We start from the raw sequence: 15,226 nt of genomic DNA on the forward strand, positions 1-15,226 counted from the left end.
TAGCTATTTTATATACTATTTATAAGAAGAAATGACAATGATCAGGAATTACCCCAGTGATCAATAATTACCCCATCTGTAGGGGGCAACATTTGATATAGTTTCCTATAATCAATTATAATGTTTACAGTAGATGTGAAATAATTAAACAAAAGCTTACACTACTTTTATATCAAAGAAAAAGAAAGTAACTCAAAATATTTATTATTAAGAGAAGGAGGGGGATCTTTGCAGAAATGTGCCCATCTTTGAAATGGAAAATACAGAAAGCAGTTTAAAAGATACTTATTTTGTTTGATTAAACAAAAAACTATTATTAAGTAAATGTAGTTATACTTTAGTAAAGTGTACAAGCATTCTTGTCCATGTCTCAAATTTGAAAAAAAAAAGTTTTTTTTTTAAATAAAACTTAGGTGATCATTATTTACCCCAGAAACAGAGTGATCGTGAATTACCCCGAGTCACCCTACTCACTGTTTGTAATTTTGTTTATTTTTTGTAGCTTATATGACTTTTTAGGAAAAAAAGACTAGAAAGAAAACGGTTCCTATTTAAAATTTATATAACCTCTTATAATTCAAGAAATAGAAATAATATCTGAAGTATAATACCAAATGAATTTTGAATCCTATTTTGCAATATAATGGTTTTATTTTAATTTTTGGTATCGGTTTAAACCCTATAAATTTTCTTAAACTAAATATTTAATTCCAGTTTATATTAGTCATTAAAATATGTATGTAGTTTTTTTACACTTTCTTCCTATGAGCATTACACTTTTCTTTTGTTAGAATTTTATTTTTTTCCCCAAACTCTACAATGGATTTCTTAAACTTTTGTTATTTTCAACTCTTTTTATTTAGTTTGTCATTGCTGTCAATACATAGATTTATATGTGAAAGGAAAAATAGCCATAATTCCCCCATGTTGCACTTGTCTTTGAAAGTTTGCAGTTACTTCAATATCATTAAATCATAATTATTATTAATCATTTTAATTATTAAATCATAACTACAGACACATAAAAACATACATTTTTTATTTTATTCATATATGCATGCATTTTAAATAAATTACTAAGCTAAATTAGCTCATTAACTCATGTATATATGTTAATTTATTAATAAAAATTAGTAATTAATATGATTGCTTTGGTACTTAAGCAAAAAAAAAAAAAATTATTGACAATGTTTTTTAATAGAACGTGTAAAGTCCATAGAAAGAAATTAGCCTTTTTAGAATAATAATGCCCTTTCTTTAAAACTTTTGCTCCCTGCCTTTTTTTCTGCCTAGAATGAGCTCTGATCTAATAGTATGCAGTAGAGATGAGGCATGCTGTTCTAATGAAAGTTCATTAAAAACTATTTTTTATTTGATTTATTTATTTTTTGCTAGGAAATTTTGAATCTTACTATTATTAATAAGTTACCTGAGCCGCAACCTCTAATTTTGCCTTTTACTTAACGTAAATGTTGAAAGTAATTCTTTCCAACTTTGCCACACACAATACTAATTAGATTAAATATTCCATTGATTGAATATGCTTTAGCATAGAGGTTACAGTAATTAATACCTCTACCAATAATTAATTAATCCTTCTATCAGTAATTAAAAATGTAAACCTTATAGTTTATTTTATTATAGTATTATTCAATAACTAGCCTTTATAATAAAATATTTTGCTCAATGCAATTTATTTGCTTTCAGTTGGAGGAGATCAGCCAATCCTGAGCCTTATCAAGAATATGCAGAAAAAAGATATAAGGTAATGTTATATTTTTATATAATAAACATGTTTCTTGGCACATATTTTTTCCCCTCCCCAAAAGAGATACAAGTTGATAATAATCCTAACAAAGTATTTGTAATAGTAATCAGAATTAAACCTATAAACACGGATAATTTTACCAATATGTAATTATTAATTTTTTTATGTGTAATTATTAATGAATTTTTTTTTTTAAGAAATGGTATCTGAATAAAAAGGCAGTGTTTTTAAGGGATAAATGGGCAAATAGGGGCATTTATTGGAATCAAAGGGCAAGCAGGGAGGAAGAACAATGTACATATATATTTGCAATAAGTGAAACAAATGTATAGCAAAATGTATCTAGTATGGTATGTTTAGTTCAAAAGGTGATTTTAAATGGCCAGACATAAAGAAAAAATATTCTTCAAGGTGGAAAATGCAGTAAAACGCAATGATCCACACGTTCTAATTAACAAGAAAGAGAGCATCTTAAATTTAAGGGAGCATTTAATTAAAAAATTTCAAACATTATCAGAATAAGTTTCAGTGTTTATTAATTAAATTTTTTAATTTACATTTAAAATGAACAATTTACATCAGACGCCAGGAAGTTGTTGGATATACAACACTGAGATAAAATAATTTCAAATTAATTGTATATTATATTAAATTATTTAAAACTGCCTAAATTGCTTTATTCAAATGTAAGTTTCAAAATTTAATTGGGATTAAAATTAAATTCGAAACCAATTCACAAAATTTTAAGAATTTGTAGCCTAGTAATCATATTTTATTTTTGTCAGATTTTATAAAATAAGTGATTTTTTGATAGAATATAATGAACTAAGTATTTTAAATACAAAGTTAATAATTTAAAGTTTAATTTATAGAAGAAATTGTTCTGAGAAATATTAGTTCATTTTTTTTATGTCCTACACCATGTAATTTCCAAATTACTGATTTGTAATATAATAAATTTAAGAAAATTTTGGTTCTTTGTTTATTTAAGGTTTGTTTAGTTTACTATGAGTAAGCAGAAAAATTAAAAATTTGTTTCTAATTTATTTCAGTTGCTTCACATCAAAGAGGAGCCAGACTACAAAAAGATCAAGGAGCAACGCCCAGAATTCTAAATAAAAATAGTGAATCTTGTAATTATTTTGCCAGGATTATTCCACTTAAGAACTTTCTAGTAAATATCAATATCTGGCTTATGTTATTCTTTATTTAATTAATGATAGAAAATAAACAAAATTTTGTATGTTTGTTCTTGTTTTCTTTGAGGAAAATGATATTGTACAGGGTTCACAGGTGTCTCAATTTTCTTGGTAATAAATGTCCTGATTTTTGTCCTTGAATGATGTCCTTTTGTCCTGATATTCCCAGTTTTTTTCGCTTGTTCTGAGCTTATAATTTCGATGAACTTGTGATTTTAAAATAACCATCTGATTTTTTATTACTAGACAAGAAAAAAGAAAAACCAGACTTCTTAATATCAAAATTACTAGTTCAAAAAGTGAAATCCAAAACGTTTTCAAATGAAAAGGAGTTGGTGTGAAACGGTACTTCTTTTTGCTTTTTTCCTCAGAGGAATGAATTATTACTGAATGAATTGGATCAAAAAAAAATTCTTAATTAGCTCCATCCTTTTTTTAGAATCGTTTTCTATTTTTGTTATATGCCTTTTTTTTCATCATGAATCAGTAACAGGCACTTGACCCTATGTTCGTGTACAGCAGGTGACTCACACACAGGCTACTGAAGTTGAACAAACTTTTTAAAGATTTTTTTTTAACATTGCAATTTATTGATTTTTGAGATTGAATTTGAGATTTGGATAGTAGGGGTGCAAGCATAAGCAAATAAAATTCTTATAGTACATACTTTTTTAAGCGAATAATTTTAACTTGGGAAGAAAATTTTTTTTTATGCCAAGAAATAGTGATTGTGGTTAGTAGGTGGCAGCGAACAGGTTATTATCCCCTAGTGCAGGGGTCCGCAACCTATTGAAATGGAAGAGCTAAAAATTACAATATACAGAATTTCCCAGTTTTTAACAGCCACTAAAAATTTTTGATTTACAGTATTCGCTTTTATATACATTTGTTTTTTGATTTGAAATAAACAGCTTTAAATACGGAATAATGTTTATTCATATCAAAACAAATATATATATAGTTCCATCAATGGGAGTATTGGCTTTGCATGCCTTTTGAAAGTTTAAATCTGGCTAATAACTTGTTTTAAATTTCAAGCAAGACTCTCAATTTTTATTTGTTAGTTAGTTTTTATTTGTCGCTTGCTCGCACGAATATGTCAACTTCTTTACTTCACTGTAGTATTCTGGAAAACTATTCTGCCAAATATTGCTTTATATGTGCCGAATATGAGGGCATCAACTTGCAGAATTTCCTTTAGAGCTGTCCACTTGTGTTGCGCGATGTGCATGCATTTTTGAACCTCCAACTTGCTCTTGAGTTCTGTGAACTCCCCAAGCCTTTGGTTTTCATATTCAGCATCCATTCCAAATGTCTCAATGTTAATCTCATTTGTATTTGTGTTGAGAGGATTTACTATGAAAGCGAGATTACTTCTGTTTGTTTTGAATTGCTTTAATCTCTCAGCGAATATTCTTTATATTTTTTAAAGCTATGCTGAAGTAATTCATGTCAATAGTTGCATTCAAGATATTGCTTCAGATTTTTAAAATGAAGTAATTTACCTCTCTCCATGCCTTCAACAAGATTATGTAATTTGTTCATGAAATAAACTACTTCTTCAAGCAAGGCGTAGGCTGGGTTGTCCTTTGCAGTTTCAGTTTAGTTCATTTAGTTTCATTGTGGTACAGTACAGAACCCGTTATCCGGAAATCAAAAAACCGGAACGAAATTCAATAAATTTTCTTGCATTTTTGAACAAAAAATTTTTTTTTCTTCCTCATAAGATTTTTCTTTCTTTTTGGAAAGATGTTTACCTTACTATCATTTTGGAAATAATCATTAGTGTATTACTTCGTTTTTTTCTTCTTTTTAAGATTATTTCCAAATATTATTTTTTTTAGTTGGGTTTAACAATAAAAAAAAACGGCTTTTTGTAGCGATTCAGAAAACCGGAAAAATCAGTTATCCGGAATAGCGATGGTATCGTTCCGGATAATCGGTTCCCTACTGTATTTACCATGAAGTTGAATTATTGCAGCCATTTGTCTTCTTCCAATTCGGATGTTCAATGCTTTTTTCATTGAGGAATGTTTTATTTCACTCAAGCACATTGCAATAAGTTACCTCTGGAAAGCCATCGCACTTTATTGTGCAGAAGTAGGTCAGAAAACTGGCGATGGTAGAGTGGTTTTGCCAAGATGCTGTTAATAATCTTAATTACCAAGTTCGTTACCTCAACCATTTCGGTCAGAAATATTTAGGCACAAAGCCCTTCTTGATGAATTATACGGTGAAACATTGGAATTTCGTGGTTTATTTTTTTCTGAAAAATTGACGTTAACACTCTGTGTTCCTGTAGTCCTGCTATGGGTGAGATAGAATTGGAATGTAATTGGCAACACTGCGAGTTTACATCGAAAGAGCCACATACGGATCGCGAGCCGCAGGTTGCTGACCCCTGCCCTAGTGTTAAAATAATATAAAAGCTTTGAATAAAATGTTTTGTTTTATTTAACATATCACATTAACACACATGCTCAAAACCAGTTTTATATTAACAGCTTGAGTACATATGATCAAATAACAAAAAAGTGCAATAATTAAAATAAAGATAAAAACTGTACATTTAATTTACAAAATTTAAATAATACCATCTTAAAGAAAATAAATAAAAGCACTTTATGGCACACTCACATAAATAAGATTGTCGAAATAAAAGCAGAGAAGAATGTACATAGTACTAATTGAAATCATTGAATTTGAATTAGTATTAAATATCACAAAATTTGAAACATAAAAATTCAAATTCATTAAAAGAAAATATGCTTTTCAAATATAGTCTTAAGTAGAACCATTTAGAAAAATTAAAATCAAGTTGCTTTGGCTTGAAGGTACAGTGCAATAAAATACTGGTAATAAGAATTGGTTAATATTTACATCATCACAAAAGCATGAAAAATTCAAATTTTCAAGACATTAATTTTATCTAAAATATATTTTTTTTATTGCTAGTGGTAGAATTTTATAATGAATTTGTGATTTCACACATTTTTTTGTTTTAATCTTCCAAGCATCAGATCCAGAATTTTTTCATGTAACATTGGCTTAGTTGGTTACTATCTAACGGAAGGTCGATATATTGGGAAAAATGTGCACAAAATCACTCAAATAGATGAAATACTTGGAAGGTTAAAATATTTAGCATATGTGGAATTCGGATTAAAACATATTCACTTTGTTTATATATTTAATAAGTCTTATTAAGAATGTACTCAATTTTGAGTATAATTTGATTAAATATCTAAATACCATACAAATTGGAATAAAGATTTTAGTATAAGAACATATGGTAAATTGTGTTCAATATTAGTTTGCATATTTAGGACGTATTCATTTTTTTGCAATAACAACCAATACATTTTGGACAATTTTGCGAGCATAATTAGATGAAGTGTTTAGATTTTCAGAACGCTTAAATATTAAGTAAAGATTTTCTGAAAAATTTTAAAGCAATGTTTTTCAAAAGGTTGGAAATTATTTTAGATAGGTCTTTTTAAAAAGTAAAGCACTAGAATTTAATAGATGATAAATTATAAGATACTCTCATTATATTTCTCTATTAGGATTTTTTCTACAATTTAATATTAAATCATTAACTTTGTAGATTTATAATATTAAAATTATGTAGTACATTTTTATTAAAGGATTGTAATTTTATGATAGTATAATAGCAGCATGCAGTTTCCAATTCAAATTAAATTTATACTGTGAATTTATTTACAGTGAGCAGACATTACTAAACTAAAATATTAAAGTTCAATAAAATGATGAAGTTAAAAATCGCTCATTTTGAAACAGAAATGTCAACAATAATTTTGTATAATTATTCGTTTAATTAGTTTACAATAGCAAAAAAATAATTTTAAAAAATATGTTAATGCTTTGTTTGTTAAAAATATTTTAACCACATTCTATTTGTTCATGAAATTGTGCAAATTCAGGAATTGCAACAAAGAGTAACTGTTAGTAACATTAAACAGATTTGTATATTATGCATACATAAAATCATTTCCCTAACAGCCAATATTAAAACAGTTTAACCAGTATCCAATTTTTTTAATTTCAATTTTGGTTATTTATTAGTCTATGAGTTTATTTAAAAATTGTTAAGTAGCAAAATGTTTAAGTTATATATCTACCACAAAGTTAACAAGACAAATACACTGCAAAGCATGAAAGTATAAAGTATTGCTGAATGGAAAATAATAGTAAAATATTCAAATATACTGTTTGGCCTATACGAGATGCAGCCTGACCTAACTGGAAACAACCTCACTGGTTCATCTCGTGTTTGCCAAACAGTATTTTAGTTCATTTAAGTTAATAAATTGTCAAAATTCAGATCAAAATTCCTTATATTTCTTAACTTAAATCACATTTGATTACTAGAAGTATTCAATATAAATAATATTGTTGAAATGAAAAATACAAAATAATTTAAGCACACATAATAGTCAATATTGAATAATGTTATCAAATGTGATAATGTTGCTGTTATGTGACAATGTTATTGCTTAGCATAACTATTAAGGAAAAATAATATTTTATGAATAAATTTTTAAAAAATGTTTTCTATGAAAGTGTATCACAAAGAAATTTATGAAATATGGAGGTTGATGCTTTTAACATTTTTTTTTCCTTTTTGATATTCTATCTATGTTATTTAAATATTGAAATAATTACTAATTGGGAGAAAACGATTATAAGTGTTATTCTTAGTCAAAATAAGCTTTGATATCAAATTTCAAGATTCGATTATATCAAATTAACACAATGTTTATTTCTTTACTTCACACTGAGAAAATTTCATAAAAAATAAAAGAAACTGTAAATATTATTAAATGTAGTTAATTCACAATTTCAATAAATTTATAAATTAAGAAAAGGTTGGAAATAAACTATAATTTATTTTGATAAAAAGTGTTTTAAATTTAATTTTTAACTTAAAAAGCTGATATGTTTCAATAATTCATTTACTGGAACAAAATTAAAATTAATTACAACCAGATAAGAATAAAATATTTTAAAAGCAATTTTTATGATGAACATTTCTAAAACCCTTAAAATTAAAAATATGTATCAAATAAAAAAAAAATTTTTAACTAGATGCTAAATGTAAGATTGACCTTATAACAATACACGCATATACCAATACACCAATTTGTTATAAATGATGCATATATTAAAGACACATTAACTTTAAGAAATTATTGTTGCAAAGCTGCATCAGTATTAATTTCCTCAGACTAGAAACAATGACTTGGTACAATCATCTTTGCTGACAGATTTGAAGATTCAGCAAATGATTTTTTTTTAAATTATAAAATAAGTACAAAATTAATAAAATTATACATCAGATTATACATTTACATCTTTATAAAAATGTCATGTATAAAATATTCATAAAACTAGAAGAGCAACTTTTAAATGGGGCACTTTAAATATGTACTAAAATGCACAGTTGTATAGCTTGGTTAAAAAAATTTAAATTCACAAGATATTCTGGTGAAGAAAGAAAAAACCTGTTGTTTAAAAAAACAGGATTTAATAATGATCTTCATTTCCTTCAATGTATTGATTCTGTTGAGAGAAAAAAAAATCACAGTCAAAAGCAGAGCAGTGCCCATCATATAACTAGAAGTGTGATTTAAAAACAAAAAATTAACATAGTGATTAACTATTTAAAGCAATTACTGCATATTGTTGAAATCCCTTACACTAAAACAATATAGCATATTTATTTTTTAAAGAGAGGAATGAAACTTAATTCATATAAAAAAAAATTTGGAACTTACATGTGATAGCAGTATTTTTTAAATGTGCCATTTCTGTCTAGGCTAATATCATATGCTTTTAAAAAACAAGAAATTACCAAAGCTTAATCTGATGAAAAAAGAAACTAAATTTCTGTTACTTTCTGGTTGTGCCTAGCGAACATAAAATAGTTATACCTAAATGGGCTTTGTTCTCATGAAATTAATTCGATGAAGAAATACAAGAAAAATGGGTCTAAAATTTTCTGGCCATCAAAATTTTCACTTTCACTTGGATGAAAAAAAAATGCTTATGTACGTACATTCGATAATTTCAATCTTCTTATAAATATTTAATCATAAAAAAAACATTTCATATAGAAATAATTAATGTTTTGATTATAATACCAATAACTATTTTTTTATAGTAAACACTTTTTTTTTTTTTTTGCATTAAGCATTTGACAATATAAAAATCATTTTGTCTGAAAACAAACAAAAAAATCTTTTTCTTAATATTCAAACCAAAAATAAAGTTTGTTCAATTTTTCCTTTTAAATTGCTTATTTAATGGAATCAAAACACTTTTTAAATTTATCATTAGGTGTATGAGATTTGAGATTATAAGTATGAGATTTTTTAATTAAATAGAATTAGTTTGAAAAATTGCGGTAAACAACTGGCGATTTAAGTATAAATATTCTCAATCACAATTTCTAAAATAATCAAAGAACTAAACTTCATTTAGATAGCATTACATTCTACAAAGGAGCAAGCTAACAATGCAAAACATATATGCAGGCACACAAAAATTGTTTTTGAACTAAAAGTAGATATAATCTGACCACCAAAAACAAATACTGAAATAACATGTAAGTACCAAAATAATAAAGCTAATATAACACAAGTGAGACTATGTTTCAGCTAGATTATTATCATCCGACTCACTATCATTTTTGTCAAAATTGTTGAAAACTGTAGAAGAATGGTGAACATTGTGAAACAAGTCATTTGCATGATGTATCCCATTGCTATCATTTTTACTAGATATTGAATCAGAAGATTCATTGTAAGCGAATGGGGCAGTTACAAGGGGTATGGAGACTTTGGAAGTTTGAGAATTCCCATATGTTTTTCCACTGGTGATACAAGCAGGTGGGCTAGATGAAGCTGCATAACTAGGTGTAAAAGTGGAGGACTGCCTTAATGTTCTAGAGGTAATTGCATTTGGTTTAGGCCTAGGTGTGACGGGTTTAACAATTCTTGCACCTCCGGTAGGCTTCCCAGGTACAGGTGGAGCTTTTTGAGTGTTTCTTGTTGTGTAAGTAGATGGTTTGCATCGCGGTGGCGCAGAATAACGAGTGTTTACTTTTGGTTTACTATTAGAGTTAGAAGAAATTTTGTCTATTTTTTCATATGTTGAACTCCTTGAGAGAGTTGTTTTTGTTGACTCTGAGTTGATACTAGTGGACCTATAAAATAAACAAAACATATTACCAATACTATCTCCAAACATACACTATTAATTTTTTTACAGCTTTTTTTTTAATCCTAATTTTCTTCACCTTCGATTACATACCCTCTACAGATATTGCCCTTATTTTGTTCCAGCTAACTGTCTTCAAATTTTACATCAGGCATATTGCATTTTAAGAGAAACTAAAACCTCTTCTTTTTTTTAAAATTTATCTACTCTGCTCATAGATAGGTGTTGAGAGACAAACAATTCTAAGTCATGCCAGATTTCAGGGTCATGATGAATGGCTCTTTACGCCATCTAGATATTTTTGCTAAACAGGATGGTTCTCAAATGGCGTAAATTTGAAGAGACATTCTTTTTTCCAGGCTTGTGGTGTCAGAAGCCTTTTTTTTTTATTCTGTGTATGAATGGAGTATTAGTCAAGCAGGACATTTTGAAAATACTTTCAACAAATACTGATTCTGACTTAGTATGTTCTCTTTTAATTGTTTATAAATATAGTAGAACCTAAATTATCTGATATTATTGAGATTGAATCTACTTCAGATGATCAATGTTCAGATTATTGAAGTTAATCTTTTTAGTCATGCAATTTCCTCAATAAAATTTAAAAACCATCATAGGAAACTTTCACTTCTGGTAAAAGAAAAATTGTATAGAATATTTCTTTAACCAGAAATAAAAGCTATGTACATCAATTTGAACCAGACAATAAAAAAAAAAATAAAGAAATAAAAATTTTAAAAAAAGAAAAGAAAGAGGACGAAACAACAAAAACTGACAAACATTGAATATCTTTATCAGAATCAGAACACTGAATTTTACTAACTCACAAAACTTTTATATTTTTTTTATCACAGAAAATTATTGCAAAATTTTAAAAACGGAACGAAATTTTAAAATTGTATACAATTGAAAATTTTTCTTTAAAAATAGCTTTTAATTTTTTCATTGATTAAACTTGAAGCCAGCATTGATGGACACAGCACAGATTGCGACTTTGCAAAAAAAAAAAAAAAACATTTTCTTATTAAAACAAATTTGTTACAAAAACAAGTTTTATCAGAGGATGCAAAATATTGTAGATGCCTAAGAACTGGGCATTTGCGCAGAACTCATATTTTTGAAGCAATTTTTATGATATAGATGAAACAGAAAAGGCAGTACTCTCTACATTTCTAAGGGAAAAAACTACATTTCTAAGGGAGCATATAAAAACTTTACGTAAATCAAAATTATACAATTAGAAATTAAAATTTATTTAAAAATTTTCAGACAACTGTTTCTCGGATACAATTAAACACAGATATCTCTTTTCTAAGAACCACTAATTCTGCTTACATAAAAGTAATCAATAGTATTTAATTTTAAGAAAAAAAAGAAGATAAGAATTAAACTGTTTGATTTTAGCAATGAAATTTAAAAAAGGATAAAAAAAAAATCTTTTATTTCAATTATGTAGGCAAAAATCTGGAGTTGTAAAAGATTTATTTTTGTAGTCTTGAAAAGTGAAGCAACAGTTCTGAAGGATAAGAAAGTTCTGTTTTTAAAAAAATAAACAAATATATAAGCATGAAAATAAAATAAAAAAATTTTAAACAATTCGAGCAATAATATTAAGATCTCTAAATAAAAATATTAAAAAAAGAAGAAAAAAATTACCTTGCTGTAGGAGTTTTAGATGCTGTGTTAGGTTTGCTTCTTGCTCCACTAAGGTGACTTCTTTCACCACCTGATGCATCAGTTCCAGGACTATTTGAAGAACTACTACTACTTTCACTTCTTTTCCAAATTGAAGAAATTTTACTTGGCACTTCTTTTTGAGAATTTGATTTTTTGGTGGAGAAACTGTTGGAAGACATAGATGATAAGCTGTTGGAACTTGTAGTTCGTCCACTAACAGGGACAGTTCCACGACCAACTGAGCTACTGCTTCCAGGGCTTCTTTTCTCTGCAAAAGAAAAAAAAAAGTAATAAGCATATAATTAAAAAAATTTTAGTAATGTTTTGATTTTACTGGTAGATCAGAACCCAAATCAGTTAAAAGTGATTACAAGGAAGTATATAAGCAAAATTTTATTTCCACACATCTAAACATAAGATAATACAGTCATGAAGAAAAGTGAATCAATTTATAATTATTTTCATTTATAAAAAGTTATTCTAAAATAATTAACATAGCTACACAACATCAAGTAAGTATATGTTTTCCAAAAGAGAAAAAAAAAACCTATAAGGAACTATATTAAAAAGGCTTTAAAATTATATTTACACCTCACAAAATAAAAAATGCCAAACACAATCACTCCTTTCAATTTAATCCTAGACTTAATATGTTTTTAAAGTAGAAAGGACATTACAAGGTCCACAAGGACTCCCTGAACCATACTCACGGCTTATTTTATAATTATTAAAAATGAATTATAGTGAGGAAATGACAAACAAAAAAAATTAAAGGCTAATAATTTTTTTAAAAAATCATAAAATAAAGAAAGAGAAAGACAATTTTATGTTGTTACTTAATTTCATTAGTTTACCTGGAACTTTGCTAGATCCTTTTTCAAGAAATGATATACCCTGGTAACTCGGTGATGTTGGTATTCTTCCTTTTTCATTACTCCTTCGTTGAATAGGAACACTAAGTTTTCGTTGCAGACCCGTACTTGTTGATGCTGAGTCAAGGGAAGTAGGAGGAAGTCTCTTATCGTTGAAACCTGATCCAGAGGATAAAATTTTTTCACAGCTACTCTGTTCATTGTTATTTCGTTCATCACATAACACTGGTTGATTGGAAGACACACCCGATGCAGCACTCGCAGGCACTTTTGAAGTTACTTCGTCTTTGATGAAAGTATTTTGCTTAACAGGAGGTTGCGGTCTGCTGATTTCCATTTTCTCATCATCAGTTTTTGAACTAGAAACGTTTGCTTTAGCAGTTGGTTGTCTGACAGTTCTATTTGCTGATCTAGATGTCGCTGATGGAGGTTTGCTTAGAAAGGAACGAGGTGATGCTCGTCCAGTACTTGACTGTTTATTCTGGGATGCTCTTAAAGCTTGAGTTCTTGTCATTCTAACACCACTCACTGTTGGAGCACCTTTGTTCACACTAGTTTTATTTGCATTAACAATTCGAGAACTAGTTACTTGTTGAAGAAGGTTTCTAGAGCCGGAAGCCCTACCTCTTACAGATTTAGCTGCTTTTTCTGCACTTTTCTTTTCTTGCATTTGGCGCACAGTTTCACGATTTATTGGTTTTACAATGCGAGGACCTTTGCGAATAGCAGGAGGTGGTGAAGAGTCATTTTCATCTTTTTCCATACTGCAGTGCTCATCAGTTGTTATATTGCTGAAAAATCCAGAAGAATATTCATCATCAGTCAAAAGTGTAGGAATACCACTAAGTGCTTTCGTTGCATTTTGTGGTTCAAGCCTAAAGTTACTAATTCCTTTGCTTGAAATTCGTGACTTATCAACATAACTATCACCATCAAATGAGCTGTTTAAGTTTTCAGCACTATCATCAATTCGTTGAGTAGAATGTAAAAATGGGGAATGTATAGTGTTAGTTGAAGGTATTGATGGTTCATCATCATGGGGTAGCTCTTCTTCAAGTTCAAAGTCAGACACTAACGGATCTGTCACAGCATCTGTTCCATCTTCAATTGTAACTTCAGCAATATCTTGGAAAATAGAGGGTGGTTTTACAAGATCTAAACAATCAGAATTACAGCTGCTTTTCATGCTACTAGTCATAATATTGGATAATTCCCGGGAGTAAACTTGCACCATTGCAGCGGCAGCATTAAATCTTTGAAACATTTCAGAACTACTCCGAGCATCAGCCAATGATTGGGATCTACTTTCCAATATATCTGAACTAATGCTATTTAAACTTGCACAACTATTAGTCATGGATATATCTTCAAATATTGAAGGAGGGTTAACATTATCAATTAAGTCGGATGTACCACTGCTCTTCATACTAATATTTTCCAAAGAAGTAGATGAAGAAACAGGTTTCTCATACCTCTCCTTATGTTTTGATGATTCTAAACTATTTGCAATTGTTTGCCTTACAGATTTTAAAACAAACCTATGACTGCTACTAATTTTTTTAGATCTCTTGATACTTCTTCTGCGATCTACAGCTCGTTTTCCATTTATATAACAGCCATTTCCATTTGACAACAAATCTGAAAGACCACTACTAGTCATACTCATTTCTGCCATACAAGAAGGAGGTTTCATATTTTCTAAGTCAAAGCTGGTACTACTATGAGTGCAGTCTTCAATGCCATCTTCCAGTTCTGCTGCAACTAATAATGCTCCTCTTCTCAATTCCATTGAATCAGTCATGTTCCTCGGTAATACAACTTTTCCAACATAACCAGTTTCAGATTGTTGATGACTTTCACTACTTAAACCATCATAGTAAGCAGCACCTTCCAAGAGGTCGGGTATGACTCCCATTGATACCTTTTCTTTCATACGCTCATCTTCAATTGCTTTCTCTTCATTCTCACTAGATGGCACTGATAGTATATGAAGAGCTGAAGGATCTGCAATTATTACCGAACTTCTATTAAAAGGATTTCTATTATCGTCTTCACTGGAATGTTCTGAAGATTGCCTTATTTCCATTGAACGCCTGTTAGCCTTCGTTTTCCTAGATCGAACTCTGTTATTTCTGAGAACTACTTCAGATGCTTTTGCATTGGCAGCAATTAGCCTGTCATCTGAATCAATACCTTCTGATTCATCACAAGCAGATGGACTGCTGCTTAGAATATTATCTTCCGATACATTTTCTTCTGTTGAACTAGAATGTCCAAGGAATTTTGTACTTGGACTGAGGCTTTGTTCGCAACTTGTGGTAGGAAGCCCTCTGCACACAGGTGAACTTTCCGATTTAAAGTGACTTTGCTTCGGAGTTTGTAATTCATCTACACTTGTATTTTCATTTCTAATTATTTGTGGTATTGATGTCTTTCCTCTTCCTAAAATTAAATTATTGCCGATTAGA

The 15,226-nt window shown here is 28.7% G+C and overlaps 2 protein-coding genes across 9 annotated transcripts in view; one reads left to right on the forward strand and one right to left on the reverse strand.

Moving 5' to 3' along the window:
• Positions 1 to 3,015, forward strand: part of LOC107454406 (NADH dehydrogenase (ubiquinone) MLRQ subunit) — a 13,724-nt gene extending 10,709 nt beyond the window's left edge. Inside the window, exons 3-4 of the mRNA XM_016071601.3 lie at positions 1,708 to 1,765; positions 2,821 to 3,015. Coding sequence (XP_015927087.1) covers positions 1,708 to 1,765; positions 2,821 to 2,883 — 121 coding nt within the window. The 3' untranslated portion in view covers positions 2,884 to 3,015. The remainder of the gene's footprint in view (positions 1 to 1,707; positions 1,766 to 2,820) is intronic.
• A 2,382-nt stretch (positions 3,016 to 5,397) lies between these two features.
• Positions 5,398 to 15,226, reverse strand: part of LOC107454397 (adenomatous polyposis coli protein) — an 89,516-nt gene continuing 79,687 nt past the window's right edge. For 7 of the 8 annotated variants that reach the window (XM_016071591.3, XM_016071590.3, XM_043046524.2 and 4 more), the window contains 3 exons: positions 12,741 to 15,200; positions 11,866 to 12,154; positions 5,398 to 10,195 (listed from right to left, as the gene is read on the reverse strand). In XM_016071591.3, coding sequence (XP_015927077.1) covers positions 9,637 to 10,195; positions 11,866 to 12,154; positions 12,741 to 15,200 — 3,308 coding nt within the window. In that variant the 3' untranslated portion in view covers positions 5,398 to 9,636. The remainder of the gene's footprint in view (positions 10,196 to 11,865; positions 12,155 to 12,740; positions 15,201 to 15,226) is intronic. The other variant, XM_043046521.2, reaches the window with a different exon arrangement.

The sequence above is a fragment of the Parasteatoda tepidariorum genome, chromosome 3 (assembly GCF_043381705.1).
Source record: "Parasteatoda tepidariorum isolate YZ-2023 chromosome 3, CAS_Ptep_4.0, whole genome shotgun sequence".
Lineage (NCBI taxonomy): Eukaryota > Metazoa > Arthropoda > Arachnida > Araneae > Theridiidae > Parasteatoda > Parasteatoda tepidariorum.